Source organism: Octopus sinensis, linkage group LG15 (assembly GCF_006345805.1).
Source record: "Octopus sinensis linkage group LG15, ASM634580v1, whole genome shotgun sequence".
NCBI classification, from domain to species: Eukaryota; Metazoa; Mollusca; class Cephalopoda; order Octopoda; family Octopodidae; genus Octopus; species Octopus sinensis.
Window position 1 is genome coordinate 31,007,378 of NC_043011.1, and position 25,320 is coordinate 31,032,697.

The 25,320-nt window shown below is 39.6% G+C and overlaps 1 protein-coding gene across 1 annotated transcript in view; it reads right to left on the bottom strand.

Annotated features, from left to right (window-relative positions):
* Positions 1 to 8,613: 8,613 nt before the first annotated feature.
* LOC115219990 (condensin complex subunit 3) overlaps positions 8,614 to 25,320 on the bottom strand; it is a 45,328-nt gene continuing 28,621 nt past the window's right edge. The window contains exons 11-18 of the mRNA XM_029790291.2: positions 24,259 to 24,366; positions 22,800 to 22,919; positions 21,793 to 22,044; positions 19,556 to 19,737; positions 18,493 to 18,652; positions 16,108 to 16,278; positions 11,215 to 11,593; positions 8,614 to 9,444 (exon numbers count right to left, since the gene is read on the bottom strand). Coding sequence (XP_029646151.1) covers positions 11,246 to 11,593; positions 16,108 to 16,278; positions 18,493 to 18,652; positions 19,556 to 19,737; positions 21,793 to 22,044; positions 22,800 to 22,919; positions 24,259 to 24,366 — 1,341 coding nt within the window. The 3' untranslated portion in view covers positions 8,614 to 9,444; positions 11,215 to 11,245. The remainder of the gene's footprint in view (positions 9,445 to 11,214; positions 11,594 to 16,107; positions 16,279 to 18,492; positions 18,653 to 19,555; positions 19,738 to 21,792; positions 22,045 to 22,799; positions 22,920 to 24,258; positions 24,367 to 25,320) is intronic.

Sequence of the window (25,320 nt, forward strand, 5' to 3'; positions counted from 1 at the left end):
GGACTTTGTAGCACACCAGAGACAAAAGAATGTCAAAGAGAGCCCAGTTAGCCATGAGTCAATTTTATGGTCTGACAAAGTTTCCAACGTAAATGAGAAGCTCAACCCAAATTATCTGATGTGGTCCAAAGTCAAGCAAAGTAGCAAGAAAGTTCTTGTGCCATATACTCTTAAATGATCTGCGGCTTTCAAGCGCTACAACAATACTTCTACGAAACTTCTGCTATAGAAACCTCCATTGTGGTGTAACGTAAAAAGAAGTGCCCATTATAATAGTATCTACTGAAGATAGGATGGACTCGAGTTGCTAGAGAAGATGGAAAAGCAACTATAACATTTCTAAAGGAATGTGTAGAACCACCGTGCGAAGGAGTGGTAATGAGATTGGTTCCTTTAGTACATTCCATGATCGATACAATAAATGCGAAAAGGGATAAATGAGTATAAGTACCAGTGGGGAAAAGAGAGACACAACCGGTAGAAGGTTTAGAGAAGATTTTATTGATAGGTTAATATGTGTCTGTATGTGCGTCATATATGCATAATAATAGATAGGCCGTCATGTATACAAAGTGTATGTGTACAAACAAGGGTGTATGCGTGTGCGATGAGTATAGAGCATTGAAAGAGTCTATAATAGGACGCTAGAAGAATGTTCAAACACAAGGATGATAAATACCAGTTCGTAGTAAAGGTACACGATAGTTGAAGTGCTGTAACAAGAAGTTGTGGCGAAGAAGCAGAGTCGGTTGAGGCACATGTCGTGTAAGAAGTTGTGGCTACTATGCCGCTGCTGGTCACTTGATGCAGGAAGTTCTCGCAGGTTGTGCTTGCTGTTAACCATAGTGAAGTAACTCACAAACTGTGAGGAGATTGACCTGTGCGAGTGTTGCTGGTTGCTGTGTACGTAGAGAGATATAGTTGACGACGTTCAGAAGATGATGGCGACAGAGATGGAGGTCGTGAGTGCTGCTGCACGAAGTTGAGTCTCCATGTGGGCTGCTGTTGTGGTTGTTGCTGGAACAGTAGTTAGACCTTAGAAGGTCTGGAACCGAAAGACGAAAGATGGTGTTGAAGCTAGCATTTTATACTGTACTATCGGCTCACCGGATGTTTGGAAGAGACTGTCTCTCGTGACATCAGAAGGCTGCTATTGAATTGGTTGCATATTGGCGCGCAATAGAGCAAGAAACAAAAGTGCACCAATACCAACCAATTAGAGTAGTGGACACAACAGGATCCAAAGGGGTGGCCGAAGGCTAGCTGTTATCTACTACGTCCGTATTCATGTATATATAACAGAGAGAGAGAGAATTTCACTAAGCGTACGCTACAAATGTTTTCCATTACCTTTGAGATGTTGGATGTAATAACCACAGGTCGACAGTTAACAGGATTATAAAAGTTAGCATTCTTATGAATTGGATACAGTATAGAATGCTTTTAAAAACCGGAATAGATTGCCTGCAGAGAAAGAAATGTCAAATAATGGTTGAGGGCAATGAAAAAGCTATATATAGATCTTGCATATGACTGATTAGCTAAGAATAACCACCTTCGCTACTGCGGTTACAACGACAGAGTTAATGTGTTTATAAATTTGGAACTTTGTTAAAGCGATTGCAGTGCTTCTAATAAATTATAGATGCTGTGTTGTAGAATGTTTAAGAAGTTCTCTTTTCATTCTATTACAAGGCCCAGGTTTCAATCTCACGGCATGGCAAATTATTCTGTTAATACGGCGAACAAAATGCTTAGCAACACCTCTTCCGGCTATGTTCTGAGTCTAAGTATCGCTATGGTCAACTTTACCTTTTATCCTTCCGTCGTTCGAGTGAAGGCAATGCCAGCCGTTGGAGATGCTCCTCTTACGCAAGCTTAGACAAGCCCGCGCCCATTCGGGTGGCCAAGTGCTGAACCCGTTCCAGGTGCTGAATGTCTTTCTGGAGATATGGGTTTGAGGTATGGATGCAATATTCGAGGATGGGTCGAACTAGGGTGATACATACAGGCCGAAAGACGTCCATTGAAAGGTTGGCAAAGGTTCGGTGGATGAGGAAAAGATTCCTTCTGGCTTTGTTCGTCGCCTCGATACCCTGCCGCGGTGGTTTGAAAGTAGGATCGATCATTATGCCAAGATCCTTTTCTTCAGTGACCATCTTAAGATGTTGATGTTTGTGGCCAATAGCCAAGGGAGAGTTTGGAGGTGAACCTATTGGCAAATGACTGCATTTCGAGACGTTCAAGGGCAGATTCCATTCTTCCGCCCAATTCCAAGATCAGTTCAGCGACGACTGGAGTATGTCGTATTGATTCCTAGGCGAAACAAGTTTGACGTCGTCTGCAAATAGGAGAACTTTTCAATCAAGAAAATCTGGCAGGTCGTTGATATAGAGAAGGAAAGGTATTGGCCCCAGCACCGACCCCTGGGGAACGACGCTGCGTGCATTCGTCTCCGCGGAGAGATCTCCATTTATTTGCATCCGAAAGGTTCGATAGCTCAGGAAGGAAGAAATCCACAAAGTCACCACTGGATGAATCTTGAATGCTCGAAGTTTGCGCAAGAGAAGTCAGTGATTAACGGAGTCAAACGTCTTTGCGGAGTCAAAAGTCTAAAAGTACCACGCCCATCAAGTCTTTTTCATCTATGGTCCTTGTAATCCATTCTTCAAGGAGAAAATTTGTTAGGCAAGATCTTCGGGGTAGAAATCCATGCTGCGAGTCGGATATATCTTTATACCATATACAGATAATTGTATAATGCTTTGGTTGGAAATAGCTGTGGGAATAACCTGGACATTGTGAATAAAGACAAAGTCGAGTATGTTATTTTCCCCTAACTGGACGGGTAATAATTTGTTGTATGGGAAAGTCTTTTGTTGTATCGAGGAAAGGGTTCATATCTCTCCACTTCAGTTGCTTAGTTCCAGGCTGGATATAATCATCGAATCAGCTAAGATTAGTAAAATTAAAGACCCCTGTTAAAAGCATATTAGCCCGTGTGCTGGCCTCAGCTAGGGTTAGACTTATGTGCGAAAAAAAAAAGCACCTCTGAAGTGATCTTCGTGGTTAACCGCGTCAGGATGACGGTAGGTAATGCTTTTAATATCATTTCCTTTATATATAGATTAGTCCGAAATTGTCGAATACATTTCTTCGCAAATTAGGTAAATTCGGGGCTGGTCTGCAATCATTTATAGTTTTATGCTTCCTTTCAAAACCTTTTTTTTATTATTAAACTGAACTAGTATTTCGAATGAGCAATAAATATCAAAGCATTTAACAATGAGCATTAAATATCAAAGATAAAAATAAATCATTTTGTTCCCTTGTCAAACTTTGGACCTAATAACCTAAATGAGAAAACCGATATGACTGAAAGAATTTTAAAAGGGCTTTATTTTTAGGCTGTGGTCAAACAGTCGAATCCATTCCGAACCAATTCTACTATATGGCTCAGAAACCTGGACGTTATCAAAGAAGCTTGAGAGGCGGTTGAATGGAACCTACACTCGCCTCCTTATGAGAGCTCAAAATCTCTCGTGCAGGCGCCATCCAACCAAAATGCAAATATATGGGGAAACTACCACCTGTGTCATCTCTTGTGAAAGGTAGGAGAGTCCAGTTTGCTGGACATTGTTGTAGAGCTGAAAAAGAGGCAATTTCTACTCTTCTCCTCTGGAAGCCATCTACTCGCAATACCAGAGGGCGCACACTCTCCTACCCTGATGTAATATCCAGGGATACAGGCATCCAGCAACAGGACCTCCGTAATGCCATGATAGACCGTGAAATCTGGCGTAGCATGGTAAATTCCATTGTCTCGACCACGGTCGAACAATGATGATGATGATGTCGTCAGTCTTTAGCGACATCAACTACAAAGAACTTGAGAGAGGTGACAGATAGAGAGAGAGGACAAGATTTCGGAGTTATTTTTTTGTCAGAATTAGAATTCAGATGCTGGTCATGTTGTTCTTGTTGTTGTTGTCATATACGTTTTTATTTTGACGCTACTTTGCTTCAGAAGTTGGTTAGTCATAAAATTCCCTTGGGAATTTTAAGCCCAGCTTCATCACTTTTATTTATTTATTTTTGTTTTTTTTTTGTTTTTTCTTTGAAACGAAATCCAGCTTCAAGCATCTTTATACAGATAATTTTTTAGACACTATTTTCTGAAACTGGTAAAATTATGTAGTGGGGGGGGTGAAACTTTTGATCTTGCACCACCTGAAAATTCCAAGGGGTGCAGGTGCACCCGCTGCAACCCCTGTTCACTGTGTGAAAGGCTATGGCAAGCGTGGAGACCTATATCTGAGCTAACAATTCACATCTAATATCCATGCTGCATAAGGATGAAACATGCACTTACCTGTTTCGCACTTTTTTTTACTTTTAAGGCTAAAAATCAAATTATTCGCTTTGTAACGTTGGTTTCTGTTTCGATCTACAAAGCAGTTAGGTGGGATTTGGAGTAATATAGTTGGTCATCCATAGACGGTATCACCGCTCTGGCTGGATCATCCCGTCCTCCCCTACATCATAGTTTGTTAGTCAACTACCTGTAATCATAATAGATATGTAAAGCTAAGGCGGCGAGCTGGCAGAAACGTTAGCACGCCGGGCGAAATGCGTAGCCGTATTTCGCCTGTCGTTACGTTCCGAGTTCAAATTCCGCCGAGGTAAACTTTGCCTTTCATCCTTTCGGGGTCGATGAATTAAGTACCAGTTACGCACTGGGGTCGATGTAATCGACTTAATTCCTTTGTCTGTCCTTGTTTGTTCCCTCCGTGTTTAGCCCCTTGTGGGTAGTAAAGAAATATATATGTAAAGCTGAAGTTGTCTGCGTATGGCAGGTTTGGTAGCCTTCAACTAACACTATCTCCTCCGAGACCCTGCGGCGCAAGTTGACCAAAATTGAGAGTATGATAAAAGAAGGCTTGCTCTTCATTCCGTAAAAGAAAAAATTCAAATAAGACCATGTTAAAACCAAAAATTATCTACATCAAAAAGGTGCTTCTTTTCTATGAAAATCCCTATTTTTAATGATTTTTTTTACTACTGTGTCGCTATTTTTCGGTGTATTTCAACCAGAAAAATGGTCACTTAAATAACAAGCTACATAATGCAAAATTTTTACTTTTCAAAAATTCCAATTCTAAAGGGTCGAAACAAACCCGAGCAACGCCGGGCGATACTGCTGGTTATACAGGAATCCCTTGCTTTATGGAAGTAATGCGTTCCTAAATATCTGGCCATAACGCGAAATTCCATAATGCGAAATTAATTTTGATATCAAGTGAGATTGTGTTCCCACGGACTTTTTCAGAAATACAGAAGCACAAGAAAACAACAGAGAACAAGCAACACGATCGCCTTTATACATGAAAATATCAATTTCTAAACACACGTTATACAAAAACAAAAACATTTCAAGAGAAATGTTAGAGAATTAATAAGAGTCGTAATATCGTAAGGGTACGTTCTTACCATAAAAGATGTTGTCTATTGTGTGAGGGATGGTGGTGAAATGAGCCTTACTAGAAGGATTAGGGACAATGTTTATTATCGTATAATTCATTATCACGGACATCAGCTGGAAGAGTGAAGAACCTTAACCAAAGTTGTTGTTTATGACGCATCATCTCTTTGTACAGCTTAGTGTAGGAACTGAGTCGATTGTAACTTCCTCCAGTAATTTTTGTTTCGTTCATGATTAGGATCGTTATCAGCAAAAGCTCGTAGACTTTCCTCTCTAAGTGCCAACTCGGATCTTTTCGGTTTGAACGGCAGATTTTTAAAATAATTTCTATGTAACTAAACACTTTTAAACTTCGTATACTGGCAGAATGTGTTTATAAAACATCTTTTTCTCTTGGCTTTCTTGAGAAAATTCTGTAGTCTGTAAGATATTTGTAAGATATTTTCTTCAATTTTGGCAATTTCAACCAATCAATGACGTCTATTGAGGTGAAACAGTTACATAGAAATTATTTTTAAAAACTGCCATTCAAACCCATAAAATTATCAACCATCTTACAAACAATAACTCTGAGCACCTTTTCGAACTCCACCCGTCTAACACCCGTGGACATATTTACAAAGTCAGAAAACAGCACAGCTCCCATGACTTCAGGAAACATTTTTTCACGCTAAGAGTTGCTGAAGCATGGAACAAACTGCTGGCATCAGTTGTTAGTTGTCGGAGCACTGCATCCTTCAAAACTTTCATGCTTTCTGAGATTCGCCAACACTACACCTGATTTTCTCCCCTCCATACACACACAAGCATGTATCTGACTCATACATTGTTCGCTTTCCAGACATTTGTACATTACTGCATATACTTTATACGCACTTTCTGACAAGTTGTGGTGCACCTGAGTACTGTATACAATAATTTCATTATTATTATAAACCGAAAAGATCCGCCAACTCGTTAGCAGTAATTAAGTAGTGTAAGTGGAACTTCCATTGTCTCATCTGTATTCTCAGCTTGTTCTAACAGCATCAACTCCTCATTGGATAAACTTTCTCTCTGGCACACTAGCAACTCAGTCACATAGTCTCTATAACTCCTACAAATCCTACATCCTTTACAAATGTCACAGTATCTTATCGAATTTGATGTAGATGTTCTGCTTGAGGAAAACTTGTAATATAGTCTGGCCATATGCTTCTCTAACCACCATTCAGAGTTGAAGATTTCACTTCATCCCATGACTCAGCTATATTATCCACAGTATCCATTATGTTGAATTTCTTTCAGAAATCTCTAACTGTAGGTTTATCCTTCCTGTCAATTGCTTTCGTAAGTTGTTTGAAAGTTCTTATATAATATGCCTTGAAGTTAGCTATCACGCCTTGAACCAATGGCTGGAGCAAAGAAGTATTTTTGAGGATATATTCTACTCACATTATCAGAAAGGTCATCTCTGTTGTCACATATTGTTCCCACTATAGACGTTGCAAGGTTTAATGTTTTGGCAATCTAATTTTCTTTCCCACATCAAATCTTTTAAATACATCAAGTTTAAAATGTAGAGTTCCTTTTCACGTTACTGCCTTCAATTCTACTTGACAGCTTCTTTCCAAGAATCTTAAATGGAAGGTAAATCCAACAGCAGTGGGGATTGGTTATCCACAACAAATATGTAGTAAAAATTAAATTAGCCCACAACAGATAAGTTTTGTGAGAACAGAAAATTGTCTTATTTCTATGAGCATAATGAAAATGAGATGAAATGGTGGACTGAGGAAGAGAAAGTACTATATTATTACGTATATCCTTCCTGTCGGCAAGGTAATATTTCCCCATGGCCAGACATGTTTTTGCAGCACATTGAAAATGAATGACTTAGCTTGTTTGACTTTACAATCATTATGCAATGTCAAGGAGGAGACGAAAATACATACACACATATGCAATATATCATCATCATCATCGTTTAACATCCGTTTTCCAGGCTAGCATGGGTTGGACGATTCGACCGGGATCTGGAAAGCCAGGAGGCTGCACCAGGCTCCAGTCTGATCTGGCAGTGATTCTACAGCTGGATGCCCTTCCTAATGCCAACCACTCTGTGAGTGTAGTGGGTGCTTTTTACGTGACAGCGGCACAGGGACCAGAGGAGGCTGGCAAACGGCCGCGATCGGTTGGTACATTTTACGTGTCACTGACACGTGCACCAGTCAGGCGGCGCTGGCATCAGCCTCGTTCGGATAGTGCTTTATATATATATATATATATATATATATATATATATATATATATATATCATTGTCACTGTTTAACATCCACTTTTTCATAGTGGTATGAGTTGGACAGTCTGACAGGAGCTGGCAAACCAGAAGACTGTGCCAAGCTCTACTGTTCGCTTTGGCATTGTTTCTATAGCTAGATACCATTCCTAATGCCAACCACTTTACAGAGTTCACTGGGTACTTTTTACATGGAACCATATGTATGTATGCATGTATGTATGTACGTATGCATATACATACATGTGTGTGTGTATATGAATAACTTAGAAAGGTTTTGGCCAGTATTGGCCCATGCCATGTCTAACTTAATAGCACCACTGGGCAAAGTCTTCCAATTCAGTACTTGGGCACCAAGGCCCATTCAAGAAGAGAGTTATTGTTTGCAGAGACATATCCGGGTGTGGGTGATTTGTCCGGGACTGCTTGGAGGAATTTGTCCGAAGACTTCTTAAATTTTGTGTGGTCAGTTTCTGTTTTGACATATCCTGGTGTAATGTTGAAGAGAGAGGGGCCAATTGAGGTGAAATAATTGTACCGTATTGTTGTTATGAGATGCGATTTAAATTTTTGTTGTGGATGGATGGCACAGGGTCCAAGTCTTGGCTGTATTTTGAAGGTGATGCCAACATCATTTGGACAGTGCTGATGGAATATTTTCCACATCATAGAAATAATGTAGCGTTCACAGCATCGTTGGAGTTAATAGAGTTTCAGCTTTTCTAGTCGACCCCAGTAGTCGAGGTCTGAGATACCATCTATCTTTTTCGTGATTGTATGTGATATAATGATGTTAAGATAGTCACCCTTTTATAAGAAGGGATGGATATGAAAAGAAATAGAAACCAGCAATACAATGTTTTTTTTAAATTTTATTTTCAGTTATGAAGTAATACATTTTATTATAAGGACATTTTATTATAAGGACAACTCTACCATAATATAAACTGCCAGTCAAGTACTGAGGTAAATGTAACTGACTAACCTTCCTCTTGAAATTGCACACCTTGTACCTAAATTAAAAACAATTAATAGGACAACTGTATGCTAAAACATTCACATCACATTTCACAATGCACAGTTCACTCTCAGCATATTCTCAGCTCTGTATGTTGCTGAAATACCAGAAGCTTCTGATTCCTAAGTCACAGAACTGGCATCCAATAAAACAAAACATTGCTCCATTCAGAAAGTTTCAACAAGGTTGCTTCTTCAAGAAGTGCACAAGGACAAAATCACATAAAGAGAAAAGTGTTTTAAACAAAAATCAGTAATAGCATCACTAAAGAGAGGAAGATAAAAAAAAAAACTAGTAATGGTATAGGATTTACATAGTGAAGTATTATAATTTTATTGTATTCTGAACACTTGATTAACTTGTGGTAGGTCTTGTAGAATGTTACTTGGCTCAAGTCCAGAACACAGCCAAAAGCTGACTCTGGGGAAACTCAATACTCAATACACAAAGTTGTTTTTAAAGAAATTTCACAAGTATATAAAATATATGAAAAAGATTCAGATGGATTTTAGAACTTCAGCTTGGTTGATCAGCTCTACAGTCTGCCTTGTTAACTGTTGAGTTTGTAAGAGTAGCTGAAGATAAATAAACTTGGCATTCTTCAATAAAGACAGAACTGCAATTGGTTACATGGCGTTGTTGGCGTTAATATCAAGCTTCAGTATCTGAAATAAACAAAACAACAAAACATAATTACAATTAAATCATCATCCTCAACATCATCTTTTAACATCTGTTTTTCCATGATGGCATGGGTTAGAAGGTTTAACAGGATCTGACAAGCCATAGGGTTGCACCAAGCTTTGGTGTCTGCTTTGGCATGCTTTCTATGACTGAAACTACTACAAGAGGAACAGCGAAATCATTGACCTTACCAGTTTCAGAGCCAGTGAAGGCCATAAGCATATATATATATATGTGTGTGTGTGTATATATTATGTATGTGTGTGCATGCCTGCATGCATGTGTGCAAGTTTGTGGGCTTGTGTGATTGTTAAGTATTTCCCCTCACTATTCACATGTTTGCTGCCTGTAAACGAAAGCTTCACTGTTCCTCAAACAGTGTCATTTGCTTGCAATCCACTGTGAAAGCATGTCTAGACATGCTTTCTTTAATATGTCATATGATCTTTGCAAACCAAGGTTCACGCATAATGTTGATTGTTTCTAGTTCTTATTTCTCTATTGCCTACAAGGGGCTAAACACAGAGGGGACAAACAAGGACAGACAAAGGGATTAAGTCGATTACATTGACCCCAGTGCGTAACTGGTACTTAATTCATCGACCCCGAAAGGATGAAAGGCAAAGTCAACCTCAGCGGAAGTTGAACTCAGAACATAACAGCAGATGAAATACGGCTAAGCATTTCACCCAGCGTGCTAACGATTCTGTCAGCTCGCTGCCTTATTGTTTCTAGTTCTTTGCATAACTAATGTCCAGGCAATTCATTGTTTGATAGGTTGGGGAATTATTATCTTGTTCAGTGCAGGTGGGTGTCAGTAAGGGCATCTGGCCATAGAAAACTCTTCCACAATGTAATCTTATCTATTTCATCAAACATAGAAAAATTAGTCATTAAAAATAGGTGCATGTGTGACTGAGTGGTAAGAAGTTTGCTTCCCAACCACATGGTCTCCGGTTCAGTGTCACAGCAAAACAACTTGGGCAAGTATCTTCTACTACAACCCCGGGCCAACCAAAATCCTGTGAGTTGGTTTGGTAGATGGGAACTGAATGAAGCCCATCATATACATGTGTGCGTGTGCATGTGTGTGTGTGTATGTATAGGTGTGTGTGTATGTGTGCGTGTGCATGTGTGTATGTATAGGTGTGTGTGTGTGTGTGTGTTACTATCTGCTTGTCTTAGCTCCATGTGATAGTTGCAAACAAAATGTCACCGCCATGACAGCAGTGTCTGTTTCCAATCTTCTGTGAAAACATGTCTGGCCTGGCCTTGAGGAAAAATTCATTTACATAGAAACAGGTGAGTGTTGGTGACAGGAAGGACATCCGGCTGTAGAAAATTTGCCTCAACAAATTCTTCCCAATCCATACAAGCATGGAAAATTTGTTTAACCCTTTACCATTCAAACTGGCCATATTCAGCCTCAATATTCTATGTGTTTTATGTTCAGACCAGCCAGATGCAACCTCTCGCATTTAATCTACAATGTTCTTCTAAAAATAAGCAATCCCATCGTGAAAATCTCAAAGGTACAAGGTAACGCATGATTAATTCAAAACAAAGAGAATAAATAAGCATTACATTTGACAGAATAAGTCTGAATGCTATAAAGGGTTAAAAAAAACAGACCAGATCTGACCTAAACAGTAGGAAAAAAAAATTTCAATTTAACAAAGTGTATCCTAAAAGAACCAGCAAGTCACAGCACTAGTCACCAGATTTAATTGACTAGACATCAATTAACTTACCTTCATTTTATTTTGCAATCTCACACAATCTTCATGCTACACTGCTCCCATCAACTTCTGTGTCACACTCGGATGTTGTATTATTGCTGTCAGATTTCGGTTCACACTCAGACACAACACTGCTCCCATCAATATTTGTTCCACACTCTAATGTGACGTTATTACCGTCAGTTTCTGTTCCACACTTGGGCGCCGCATTGCTGCTGTCGCCACTTTTTGTTCCACATTCAGATGTCACATCATTATTGTCACCATTCGGCGTTTCACACTCAGGCCCGATGCTGTTAACTCGACTTTTTTCTTCGCATGCAGACACAGCTTTATCTACTCGCTGTGAGAATTTCACCAAGGTTTTCAAACTCATATTGTCTTTGACAACCTGTTGATTAAAAAGAAATATGTAAAAAAGAAAAAAAAAAATTAACAAAAAAAAAATACTGTAGTAGACATGGCAGTGTGGTGACAAGTTTAATCTTCCAATCAAATTCAATCAAATTCAATCCTGAGAGGCACCATGAGTAAGTGAGTGCCTTCAGCAATAACTCTATCATGCAAGCAGTGGCCTTTGTTTCTAACCTTCCATGTAAACATATCCGGTCATGGGAAATACTAGTTCACTTGGAAACAGGTGAGGGTCAGTGAAAGGAAGAGCAGCTGGCCATAAAAATCTGCCTCGATAATTTCCACCTGACCCATGCAAACATGGGAAAGTAGATGCTAAAAAGACTGTGTGCTATGAGCAAACTGTTGCAATCATTCAAATCAAGCCATCAGTTCCCTCTCTTCCCTGCCTTTATGTTTACTATTAAAAGGAGGCTGGGTATCAGCACCATCACCAGTCTGCAAGAATCTGCAAAAGCTGAAGCTCTCACGAAAGAGTCATTAAGTTGGTGTATGATATAAAAGTGACATGTAAAGAAAATTAAATTATTTTAGAGTAGAAGAAAAAGAAGTCCCACTATCAATCTTACATTGGCTTTTTCATGCTGGCATGGAAGCATAGGTACACACACACACACACATGCATATATACTCATCGCTTTAATGTTCACATGTCCACTTTTGCATGGGCCAGACAGAATAGATTGTCAACTTTAATAAATACATATACAGTGTGTGTGTGTGCATGCAGAGATACATGAAACACTGAAAATATACAGAATATAGATTCCATCAACTGCCAGTGGGGTAAGCTAGAGGTAGTAGATAGTTTCCGTTATTTAGGTGACCAAGTTAGTAGTAAGGCAGCAAGCTGGCAGAAATGTTAGCATGCCAGGCGAAATGCTTAGCGGTATTTCGTCTGCTGTTACGTTCTGAGTTCAAATTCCGCTGAGGTCGACTTTACCTTTCACCCTTTTGGGGGTTGATAAATTAAGTACCAGTTACACACTGGGGTCGATGTAATCAACTTAATCCCTTTGTCTGTCCTTGTTTGTTCCCTCTGTGTTTAGCCCTTTGTGGGCAATAAAGAAATAAGTTAGTAGTGTAGGTAGGTGCTCTGAGAGCATAGCTGTGAGAATAAGATTTAGGCTGGACAAAGTTCATAGAGCTCCTACCTCTGCTGGCAACAAAGGGCCTCTGTCTCAGAGTGAAAGGCAGATTGTATGATGCCTGTTTGCAAACAGCCATGCTACATAGCAGTGAAACATGGGCTGTGATAGCCGAGGACATGCATAGGCTTGAAAGAAATGAAGCCAGTATACTTTGCTGGATGTGCAATGTCAGTGTGCATGTTTGACAGAGTGTAAGCTTCTTGAGAGAAAAGTTAAGCTTCAGAGATATCAGATATGGTGTGCAAGAGAGATGACTGTGCTGATATGGTCATGTGACGCATATGGACGAGGACAGCTGTGTAAAAAAGTGTTGATCTCTAAATGGGGAGGTAGAGGTAGACCCAGGAAAACATGGAACAAAGGTGGTGAAGAAGCATGTTCTTCAAACTTTGGGCCTCACAGAGACAATGACCAGTGACCGAGACCTTTGGCGATATGCTGTGCTTGAGAAGATCCGTCAAGCCAAGTGAAATCGCAGTTGTTAGCGATGCTGGTGTCACATAAAAAGCACCTTTCAAGCATTGGGCCTTATGGAGGCAAAATGGCCGAGCTCCTTTCAAGAGTTGGGCCTCAAGGAGGCAATGACCAAGATCTTTGGCATTAAGTCATGCTTGAGAAGATCAATCAAACAAAGTAAAATCGCATTCATGGCAGATACTGGTGTCATACAAATGGCACATAAAAGCATCCATTACACTCTCAGAGTGGTTGGCGTTAGGAAGGGCATCCAGCAGTAGAAACCATACCAAATCAGACTGGAGCCTGGCGCAGATTTCCAGCTTGCCAGCCCTGGTCAAATCATCCAACCCATGCTAGCATGAACAATGGACACCAAGTGGTAATGATTATATATATATATATATATACACACACACACACACACAGATAGTGATACAGATAAACACAATTAGGTTTGATAAATATAAATATACATACATACACACATTTATCTTACTTGGAGAATAAAAAATACAGAAAACTAAGGTAAGAATACATGGTTTCTTTTTTAACTCAACACCCGTTTCTGGGAGTTCAGAATTACATAATAGTTGTAATGTTCATAATTAGCAGATGGAATGTGCAAAAAGTCATGGATTTGCAACCAGTAGATGGACACAGAGACATTATTGTAATTGAAACTTCCTTCATCAGGAGGAAAATTAGCAGACAGCCAATCATACTCCATGTAAAATTGGAAGATAGCCAATTATATTTCATGTAAAAGTAAATTTATTTGACAATATATATATATTTATAAATATCTATATACTTGTACATATGTGTTCATCTTCTGAATATGTTTAGTTTTTGTATCTATCTATCATCATTTAACATCCATCTTCCATGCGTGCATGGGTAGGACGGTTGACAGGACCCAGCCAGGTAGAAGACTACTCCAAGCTACTGTGTGTTTTGGCAGCGTTTTTATGGCTGGATGCCCTTCCTAATACCAACCACTCTGCAGAGTGGACTCAGTGCTTTCAACAGGCAAGATTAGTCTTTGGCATGATATTTAAAGTTGGATGCCCTTCCAAATGCCAACCACTTTACAGTGCAGACTAGATACTTTTTATATGGCACCAACACTGGCAGGATCACCAAGCAACTCGCAAGACAAGGAATTGTGAGAGAAGTAGGGGTATTTGAGAAGGGGAACTCATGTCAGAGAGGCAAAAACAGGTGTCTTGCTATAGAGGAGGTACATAATTACCCAGAGAGAGAGAGAGAGATACAAGAAAGAGGACAGAAGCATATATCCCTATATATATCTATATATGTATGTGTGTGTGTGTATATATATATATATATATATCCCTCTCTCTCTCTCAGAGAGGCACAAGCACCTACACACACTTCCGCTTACCAAATTCAATCACAAAGCTTCGTTCGGCATGGGGCTATAGCAGAAGACACTTGCCCAAAGTGCCACGCGGTGGGACTGAACCCGAAACCATGTAGCTAGGAAGCAAGCTCCCTAACCACACAACCATGCCCGCGCCTATATATATTATATATATATATATATTTATGTGCATCAAACCTAATCATGTTTATTTGCATCCCTATCTCCATATCAGCTCACCTGGATTTCTCTTATAGCCACTCTTTGCCACATGAACTTAATCCTCAATAAAAACTTCAAATTTCAGATCATTTGAGCACTACTACATGTTTTCTATATTGAGCATCTCTGGGTCTCTCTCCTAACTGTATGTATGTGTATGTATATATATATATATGTGTGTAGCACCGCCTGGCCCCTGTGCCGGTGGCACGTAAAAAGCACCATCCGTTCGTGGCCGTCTGCCAGACTCGTCTGCACCACCATCCGTTCGTGGCCGTTGCCAGCGCCGCCCCGACTGGCCTCGTGCCAGTGCATGTAAAAAGCACCATCCGTTCGTGGCCGTTGCCAGCCCTGCCTGGCCCCCGTGCCAGTGGCACGTAAAAAGCACCATCAGTCCATGGTCGTTTGCCAGCTCCGTCTGGCACCCATGCAGGTAGCACGTAAAAAGCACCCACTACACTCACGGAGTGGTTGGCGTTAGGAGGGGCATCCAGCCGTAGAAACAGTGTCAGATCAGACTGGGCCTGATGCAGCCTTCTGGCTTCACAGACCCCAGTTGAACCGTCCAACCCATGCTAGCATGGAAAGCGGACGCTAAATGATGATGATGATGATGATGTGTGTGTGTGTGTGCCCCCTCGCCCCGACTGGCTCCTGTGCTGGTGGCACGTAAAAAGCACCTTCTGAATGTGGCTAATGCCAACGCTGCCTCGACTGACTCTCGTGCCGGTGGCACGTAAAAGCACCATCTGAACATGGTCAATGCCAGTCCCCTCTGGCTCCTGTGCCGGTGGCACATAAAAGCACCATCCAAACATGATTGATGCCAGCTCCCTTTGGCCCCTGTGCTGGTGGCTTATAAAAGCACCCACTACATGCTCGGAGTGGTTAGTGTTAGGAAGGGCATCCAGCTGTAGAAAAACTGCCAGATAAGACTGGAACCTGGTGCAGCCTCCTGGCTTCCCAGACCCCAGTCAAACTGTCAACCCATGCCAGCATGGAAAACAGACGTTAAACAATGATGATGATGATGGTGTGTGTGTGTGTGTGTCCATATTTTCATTTACACTAGCCTAAAAAGAAAAGATGTTTAACTCTTGTAACTTAGTATTTCAACAAACAGGCATCAATAAAATAAGTACACGACAAAAACAAATTAGGGTTGATGTAATAAACTGAAAACTTTTAAAGTAAGAAAAAAAAAATTGAAGAGGAAGGGAAACAGAGTAGCAGAAAAATAAATTCTGAACATTTAAAATTGAACAATATACTCACAGAGAGTATTTTTGATATTAGTGTTTTAAGATCTTTCAACATTGTGATGCTATCTTCATTTAGATCCAGATAATTCAATACTCGGCTCAACGGGCGAACACTGAAGGAGTTTGGATTAGAAAGAATTTCGTTGCACACTTGGACAAGAATTCTGTCGTGGTTTAAATTTTCCTACAAAACAGGAAACAAAAAAAATAGAAAGATAAAACAAATATATCATTTAACATCAGCCACATCATACTACTATTTCAACAAGCAAAAAAAAAAAAACACACATACAGCACCACCATTTTAACGTCCACTTTTCCACACCTGTATGGGTCAGATGGTATTTGCTGAGACAGATTCTTTTTTTAGTCAGATGCACTTCCTGTTGCAAACCCTCACTTCTATACAAGTAAAATAATAATTTCCCATGACTAGACATTTTCACAGAAGAATGGTAACAAAGAACACCACTTGTATGATAGCAACATTCCTTTACAACTATCATGTGAAGTCAAGGGCACACGCACACAATGGGCTTCTTCCAGTTTCTATCAACCAAATCCACTCACAAGACTTTGCTCAACCTGGGGTTATTTGTATACAAACTTTCACTGCTTGCTCTAATTTCTATAAAAAATATGCAGAGATAACTTTAAAAAGTAACTGAATTGCACTGCTTAATACAGGTGGGGCACAATAATGACTTATAGGCCTTTTATTATATACCTGGTACTATATTATGGTTGCATAACAAAATATGGTTCCCTACCAACAATTAATATATATCATCAAACTGAAAGTTGGAGAGGGATGCTCAGCTGGAGAGGGGTGCTCAGCTGGAGAGGGGTACTCAGCTGGAGAGGGGTGCTCAGCTGGAGAGGAGTGCTCAGCTGGAGAGGGATGCTCAGCTGGAGAGGGATGCAGGTGACATACCTGTATGCAAGGACAAATGTCTCTTCTCAAACACAGCAAATGCAAGAAGTCTCAGTCCCCTACACACACACACACACATATGTAAATATGCATACATGCATGTAAATATGCATGCCTGTGTATGTATATATGTATGTGTTGCACTAAACAGCAGGTTTAATAATGGTACACTTAATCCATCAGCTGGCTTAACACCAGCAACTACTCCAACATAGTGGAGTCCATGCTGTTGCAAGCATTGAAGGGCCAGGCTACCGGCTTGAGGATACCTTAATCCCTCTTTCCCTCTCAGAAGCCCAGTAAAAAGTCAGGAGTACTGCCTTTCCTCTTGGCTAATCAATGAAAATAGAGAAAATGGAAATCAAAGACATTCATCCACATATTTTCCTACAGTGGATGAATTCAAGTGTATAAAATTCTGGTGTAGATTTGAACTTGGGATTTATGAGTCCAATATCTTAAGCACTTGGTATCTGCACAACCATGAAAATCATTAAACTATGAATATCACTAGAGTAAGAAAACCTATCTTTTTCAGTTCATCCCATTATCCATTCATATAGGAGTTTCAAACAACATTCATTAAAAATATAGCTTAAGAAAAACAAACAAAATGGCTATGTGGTTAAAAAGCTCACTTTATAACCGTGTAGTTTCTGGTGCAAGTGTCTTCTAATATAACCTCAGGTCGATCAATGCCTTGCGAATGAATACTGTAGCTGATGGAAATAGTATGGAAGCCCATTGTTCGTGTATAAATATATGTGTGTGTATGTGTGTAAAAGCATGTGTGTGTGTGCATGCATGTATATGTACATATGTGTACATGTTTGTCTCTCCACACAACTTGACAACCAGTGTTGGTTTATCTATGGCACTATAACTTAGCAGCCCAGCAAGAGAGACCAATAGAATAAGAGCCAGATTTGAGAACAAATAATTATTGCAGCTTACTTCATCATCATCATCATCGTTTAACATCCACTTTCCATGCTGGCATGGGTTGGACAGTTTGACATGGTGCTGGGCAGCTGGAGAGCTGTCAAGGCTCCAAATGTCTGTTGTGACATGGATTCTATAGCTGGATGCCCTTCCTAATGCCAACCACTTAGCAGAGTGTTGTGAATGTTTTTTAAATGCCACAAGCACAGGTGCGTTTATGCAGCACCAGTATGGGTGCATTTTATGTGGCACCAGCACCTGAAAGGACAGGCCTGTATGTGTGGATGCACCTCAAGGCAGTGCTGCAGCTTGACGGCCAGTGTTGGTTAATTTATGTCCCAATAACTTAGCAGTCCAATAAGACAAACCGACAGAATAAGTACCAGACTTATAAAAGAAAAAAATAAGCACCACAGCTTCATTAAAATCCTCCAAGACAGTGATACACGACAAAGTAGACGATTCATGATAAAAGTAGACGATACACAATAAAGATACATGATAGACTTCTAATTCACTAACCTTACAAAATGTTCCTGGTAGAAGCCTTGGTCTGGTTAATTCAATCAACAGATCACAGACTTTGGAAGTGTCTACTTTGGACAAGGGACTGGAGGCTGGAGCATTGCATAAAGTCTTAACCACTGGAAGAAAACTGTCAACCACGAGCTCTTGGTTCAAACTGTAAAATGAATAGCGTTTTAACTTAGAGAGGTAAAAATAAAAAAGTGCTTGTTTTTATTGATGATTATAGGGAGGGCCTTTCGAAAAATTAAAAAAGAAAACAAATGATAGATAAGCAGCATACTTAATATATCAGAATTGTTGTAGTAGTTGTTGTAGAAGGAGTAGCAGCAGCAATAATGTAGAACTATGAAACAGATTTTGGAGATAGGAAAATAAAAGAGGCTCTCGCTCTCTCTTTATATATATGTGGGTGTTGTATATATACGTGTTGGCTCCCGTGCCAGTGGCACATAAAAAGCACTATTTGACATGATCGTTGCCAGCGTCGCCGACTGGCACCTGTGCTGGTAGCACGTAAAAAACACCATTCAAGCGTGGTCATTGCCAGTGCTGCTGGACTGGGAGGGAGGGAGGGAGAATGGAAGGAAGGAAAGGAAGAGGGAGGGAGGCAGGCAGAAAGAATGAAAAAAGAAAGAGGGAGAGAGAAAGAAAGGAAAAATAAATAAGATGAATAAAGAAAGAAAGGGGGAGAAAGGAAGGAAGGAAGGAAAGAAAGAAGGAAAGAAAAATGAAAGAGGGAGAAAGAAGGAAGGAAAGAAGACAGACTAATAGAGAGTAACTATTACTGAGTGTGAGAGAGAATATATGTAAGCAAGGGAAACAGAATGAGAAAAGGGAGAGAATCAGTTGTAAACTGCAGCTTTTAGAGAAAAACCCATGTAAAACACCTTTTTTCTCCAGTTTCTCACTTCATGCAAGAGCTCTGGGCAAAAAATTATAGTGCCTGACCATCCTTGGCACATAAGTAATGTGTGTGTAAAGTTTGGTGAAAATCGGTTGAAAATTGTAGAAATGCATACATATTACACATATTCAGACACAGACATTTAATACTTACGCAGAGTCTGATGCGAAGACTGGAAAAAATGTTCCCAGACAGCAGCACAAGTAATAGTTATCTTCAGAGATGGGATTGAACCATAAAAGAATTAAACGAGTAAGAACTTTGGAGGCAGCTATTCGACCAGAAAGCAATAATTTTGCCAGACCTTCTGCAGCAACTGTTTGGATTTCACAAACCTGTATAATATTTGCATATGTATATAAAAATCAGTATAAAAACATTCTGTGACACCATATAATACTTTACATAAAACTCACATAAAAACTATATCACAAACTCAGAAAAAAAAAGTCATAATCTATATAGTGTGAAAAAGGCTAAAGACCCCCTTCAATCATGAATGACCATGGGATTACACCTAGAAAGTTACTCTCCAAGGCACAAGTCCAGGCAGGGCTATTTATGGAAGACCAGCAGTCACTCATGCATACCAGCCTCCTCTCTCCACACCATCAATGTTATCCAAAGGAAAAACAAAGACCGATACAGTTTGGCACCAGTGACATCGCAACTCTACAGCTGAGTACACTGGAGCAACATGAAATAAAGTGTCTTGCACAAGAACACAACACACAGCCTGGTCCAGGATTCGAACTCACTACCTCATTATTGTAAGCCCAATGCTCCAAACACAGAGCCATGCGCCTTCACATATAAGATATTTATAAACAACCCTTACAGTACAATATAATGCATATAAAACATTTTAGTAAAATCCTACTCCATCAGGCATGGCTGTGTGGTTAAGAAACTCACTGTGCAACCACATCATTCTGAGTTCAGTCCCACTGCATTGCACTTTGGGCAAATGTCTTTTATTATAACTCTAGGCTGACCAATGCCTTTTGAATGCATTTTGCAGACAGAAAATTTAAGGAAGCTAGACATATATACCTTTTACTTGTTTTAGTGATTGGATTCGAGCGTGGCCGTTGCCAGTGCCACCTGACTGGCTCCCATGCCGGTGGCACATAAAAAGCACCATCCAAGCGTGGCCAATGCCAGTACCGCCTTTGTGCAGGTGGCACATAAAAAACACCCACTACACTCTCAGAGTGGTTGGCATTAGGAAAGGCATCAAGCTGTAGAAATATTGCCAGATAAGATTGGAGCCTAGTGCAGCCTTCTGGTTTGCCAGCCCTCAGTCAAACCGTCCAGCCCATGGAAAGCAGACATTAGATGACAATGATGATGATTACAGCTATGTTGGGGCACCACCTTGAAGGAATTAGTCAAAAATTTGACACCGGTACTTGTTTTTTAAGCCTGGTATTTATTCTATTGATCCTTTTTGTTGAACTGTTAAATTACAGGATGTAAACAAACCAACATCAGATATTGAGTAGTTGGTGGAGGGAGACACAAACACCACACACACACACACACATATACTCGACAGGCTTCCACCCTATTTCTGTCTACCAAAATTCACTCACAAGGCATTGGTCAGCTTGAGGCTATAGTGAAAGACATTTGTCCAAGGTGCTGTACAGTGAGACCAAACCCAAACCCAAAACCATATGGGTGCAAAGCAAACTTCTTAACCACACAGCCATGCTAGTGAATTAAAGAACCTAAACAATCATCAACAAAGACAACAAAGTTACAAATACAATATCCCTCACCATATCGCAGTTTTATTAAAGTTTACGTCGATTCCTCTGTGGTGTTGTTTTGCATTTATGATAAAATATATACAAATGATAAAAATAATACAAAAAGGATTGGCTGTGTGGTAAGTAGCTTGCTTACCAACCACATGGTTCCAGGTTCAGTCCCACTGCGTGGCACCTTGGGCAAGTGTCTTCTACTATACCCTCGGGCCGGCCAAAGCCTTGTGAGTGGATTTGGTAGACGGAAACTGAAAGAAGCCCGTCATATATATGTAAATATATGTGTGTGTGTGTGTGTGTATTTGTGCATCTGTGTTTGTCCCCCCAACATTGCTTGACAACCAATGCTGGTGTGTTTGCGTCCTCCATAACTTAGCGGTTCGGCAAAAGAGACCGATAGAATAAGTACCAGGCTTACAAAGAATAAGTCCTGGGTATCGATTTGCTCGACTAAAGGCTGTGCTCCAGCATAGCCACAGTCAAATGACTGAAACAAGTAAAAGAGTACAGTACTGTTTCTACTTCACGGGTTTTCACCTATCATGGCGGGGGGAAGGGGTGTAGGAGCTTAACACCCACAATAGTCAAGGGACTACTGTAGTCAAGTAACAAACTCACCTCAGAATCCATCTGTTTACAGAGTAGTGCTATCATTACACTGGATCCAGATTTTTCTTGAGTGCTTTCCTCCAAATTCGACTCTAAGTTATTTGCGGTTTCATTATTCTCTGAACAAGAATTAGCTTCACCATCTTCTTCACTGCTTGAAGAATTCACAAACAGATCGATTCCAAACACTAATAGAATATCAAAGATTGCTCTCAGAGCTGTCACTTTCACTGCATCAACTTCCACTTCGATATGACACGCCTTAAATGGAGAAAAAGTACCACCAGATTCATTTAGAGCATTCAAAAAAGTACAGGTAAAGTACTAAAATAAATAGTCAAAATTAATCAAGAATAAAATTGATTCTCCCGTCCTATACTTGTGGTGATTTGGTAGAAAAAATTGTGCCCAGCAAATGTAACCTACCACTACTTCTAGATTTAATAAATGGCTATGTCAGATGTATAAAAGGCACCATTGTCCATATCCTCTCTTATGCTCACTTTTTGTACCTTGTGAGTTTGCTCTAGCACCCCATCACCACCTTACTTTTATATCCTTCACCCATGTATCTCTTCTGTAGCAAAACATCTGTGCTTGTCCCTCTACCATACTTTAACCTTTAAGCACTACAATCTCTCCAGACCTACTTTTCAACATGACAACATTAACTGCAACAACTTTAAGCTTTGCAGTTGACAGACAGAGAATTGAATCTCTAGTGTTATTTAGGTTGTCTGTTGACCATTTTCTACATCTGAAAGAAAGAGAGTTGGTTCAATCATCTAATGTCTTGTGGAGTCCACATTTTCTTTATGCAGAATTTTAATCAAAGTTACTGCTCTCTTCATCAAGTTGCCTTCTCTGTTGCTTGCAGAGTTCACATCTATCCCCATACAGCTTTCATTTTCAATCAAAATTACAGTTCTACATAAGTTACGAAAAACACCAACATAACAGCTGGGTCCACTTTATTTTCACTGTATATATTATGAAGAAAATATCCAGGAGCTTACCTCTAAGAAAATATTCAAGTGTCGTATTGCTGTTTCTTTACAATTCAAGCAACACAATCCGAGACATTTCAGCCCAAGGTTTCGCACTTCATCGCATTCATTTGGGATGGAAGGAAGAATCTTTTGATGAAATCATGGAAAAGAAGAAATCATAAAAACTGTTGTAATATTGAAATAATATCTATGGAAACTGCTGTAATATTGAATTTTTATTCCATAAGAAACAAGTCAAATTTTTACAAGGGATAGGTATAATTAACTGAATTAACCCCAATATATTACAAGTATTTATTTGAGATGACCCATGTTCACCATTCAATGAATTCCCCTCCCCCACCATCTCCCACTCACCTTTTGCACTCTCACTCACTTCCTGCCTACTCACCCTCTCTAATCCTATTAACCACTTTGCATAACTTCATCTCTCAGTACCTTGAGGGTATGCCCTGATGCATCTTCCCCACCATCTTCTCTCTCTCTCTCTTTCTCATTTCCAAGTTAGGGTAGCCATGTATCTCCTCGTGAAGGCGGTGAGCTGGTAGAATCGTTAACATGCTGGGCAAAATGCTTAGCAGTATTTTGTCTGCTGTTACATTTTGAGTTCAAATTCCACCAAGGTCTACTTTGCCTTTCATCCTTTTGGGGTTAATTAAATAAGTACCAGTTACACACTGGGATCAATGTAATCGACTTGATCCCTTTGTCCCCAATAAAGAAATATCTCTTCTACAGCTTACTTGGGTCAGATTTCCTACAGCCAGATGCCATTCCTATGTAGGACTACAGAATGTCTTCTCTAGCCCAGGAATCAGAAACTTTTCATAATGGCCCACTTTTGCATTTCTTTTATTTAGTAACATTTACAAATTGTTCACATGTTAGTTAGTTAATTTTTTGGCTCAAAAAGCAAAAAAGCAAGGCCATGTAGGGGGACATGGAGTTATGTACAGGGTGGTGTTCAAGTAAAGAGTTCAGGCCACTTGTGGTCAAGGGAGACTTTGAACCGAGCGGTCGTCGGCATCTTCACCATCTCATCCGGCAGCTTATTCCACGGATCCGCAACCCGGACGGAGAGAGCCCCTCTCCTTCGATGTATATTATTACATCATATCATTACGTGGAAAAAAAAATATCCTTACATGGTTCCCCATTTCTATTTCTGGCAATGTTTGCAGGCAAAAATTAAAATGTGATAAACAAAGTACTGATATATATTGGGGAAACATCAGTAAGAAAACTAAATAAATTGGTACTTTCTAACAAAAATCCCTTGCTATATTTCTTCCACCTAAGATGTAGTGAATCACTCGTTGGCACATGAATAAGCTGTTAAGCAACTATGCTATTATTCATGCACAACAAACAAAAAAAGAAAAGAAAAAGCAATATAAGATTTTTTGAAAAATAAGAACTATCAACACAAAAACAAGACATTAAGAATTAATCAAGAAATACTTACAATGCTCTCTTTCAGAACTTCAATGGTTGGTTCTTTGACAGAGACATTCTTCAACATTAGTGTTTCACAAATTATTGTTAGGCACTTCAACAGAGTCTTTGGATCATTCTGTAAAGTAAAAGCAAATTATCTTGACTTATAAGGACACAGCACAGATTTATTAGCAGGACAGCTACTTGGGCAAGGTAATACACTGCAAACAAGCACATAACTAATCAAACCATATGAACTTGACTTCAACAGCATGTTAGATACTAAAAGACTCATCTACTGCTGCCACAACTCTCTCGCTGGATACCAGGAGATTCGTCTACTGTTACAACTCTCTACTCCCATCCGAGAACCATTTCCCTTTAAAACTATCTCCTGGCCCATGCTTCACAAACAACTGCTAACCTGCATCAGTTTAAACTGAATACTTGAATGTATTAATCTCATCCCTTTTAAACTTATTGATATAGCAGGATAAGATAAAAAATATGAACACTCTCCCTTCCATCTCATCGCAAAGTGTTGTTGAGTGAATAAAGCAGAAATAAATATACCATATTTGAGGGCATATAAAACATGCAATTTTTTTTTCCATGAACAGTGTCTCAGAAGAGTACTCCTTGTCTTATCTGTGAAGTTGGGCCTATCTCATTTCAGAAATAACTGAATCAACATTTAACAGAACCCTCTTATCAATTACCTGCTACAGGAGAAGCAGTAATCTGATATTTCTAGTAGAGATCTTCAGCAAACAAGAATGAGGGGAAGATATGAAAAAAAGTCTTTAGACAGATTAATAACGGAATAAGAGACTGAGACAAAGTGAAAGATGAGTGATTAGGCAGTAAAGTAGTAAAAGAAATAATAAGTAAAAAAAAATTGGGAACTGAAAGAGTTGCAGAACAGAAAATATTTTTTAATCAATGCAATTTTAATCATATATAAATACAAGACTGAATCTTTATTTTTTTTTCCCCTCTTATCAATTTTTGTGTATGAAACTATCTTAGTTCTATCTATTTGAAATTTCAAACAAAAGGAGATGACAAGGGACAATAACAAATGGTGAGA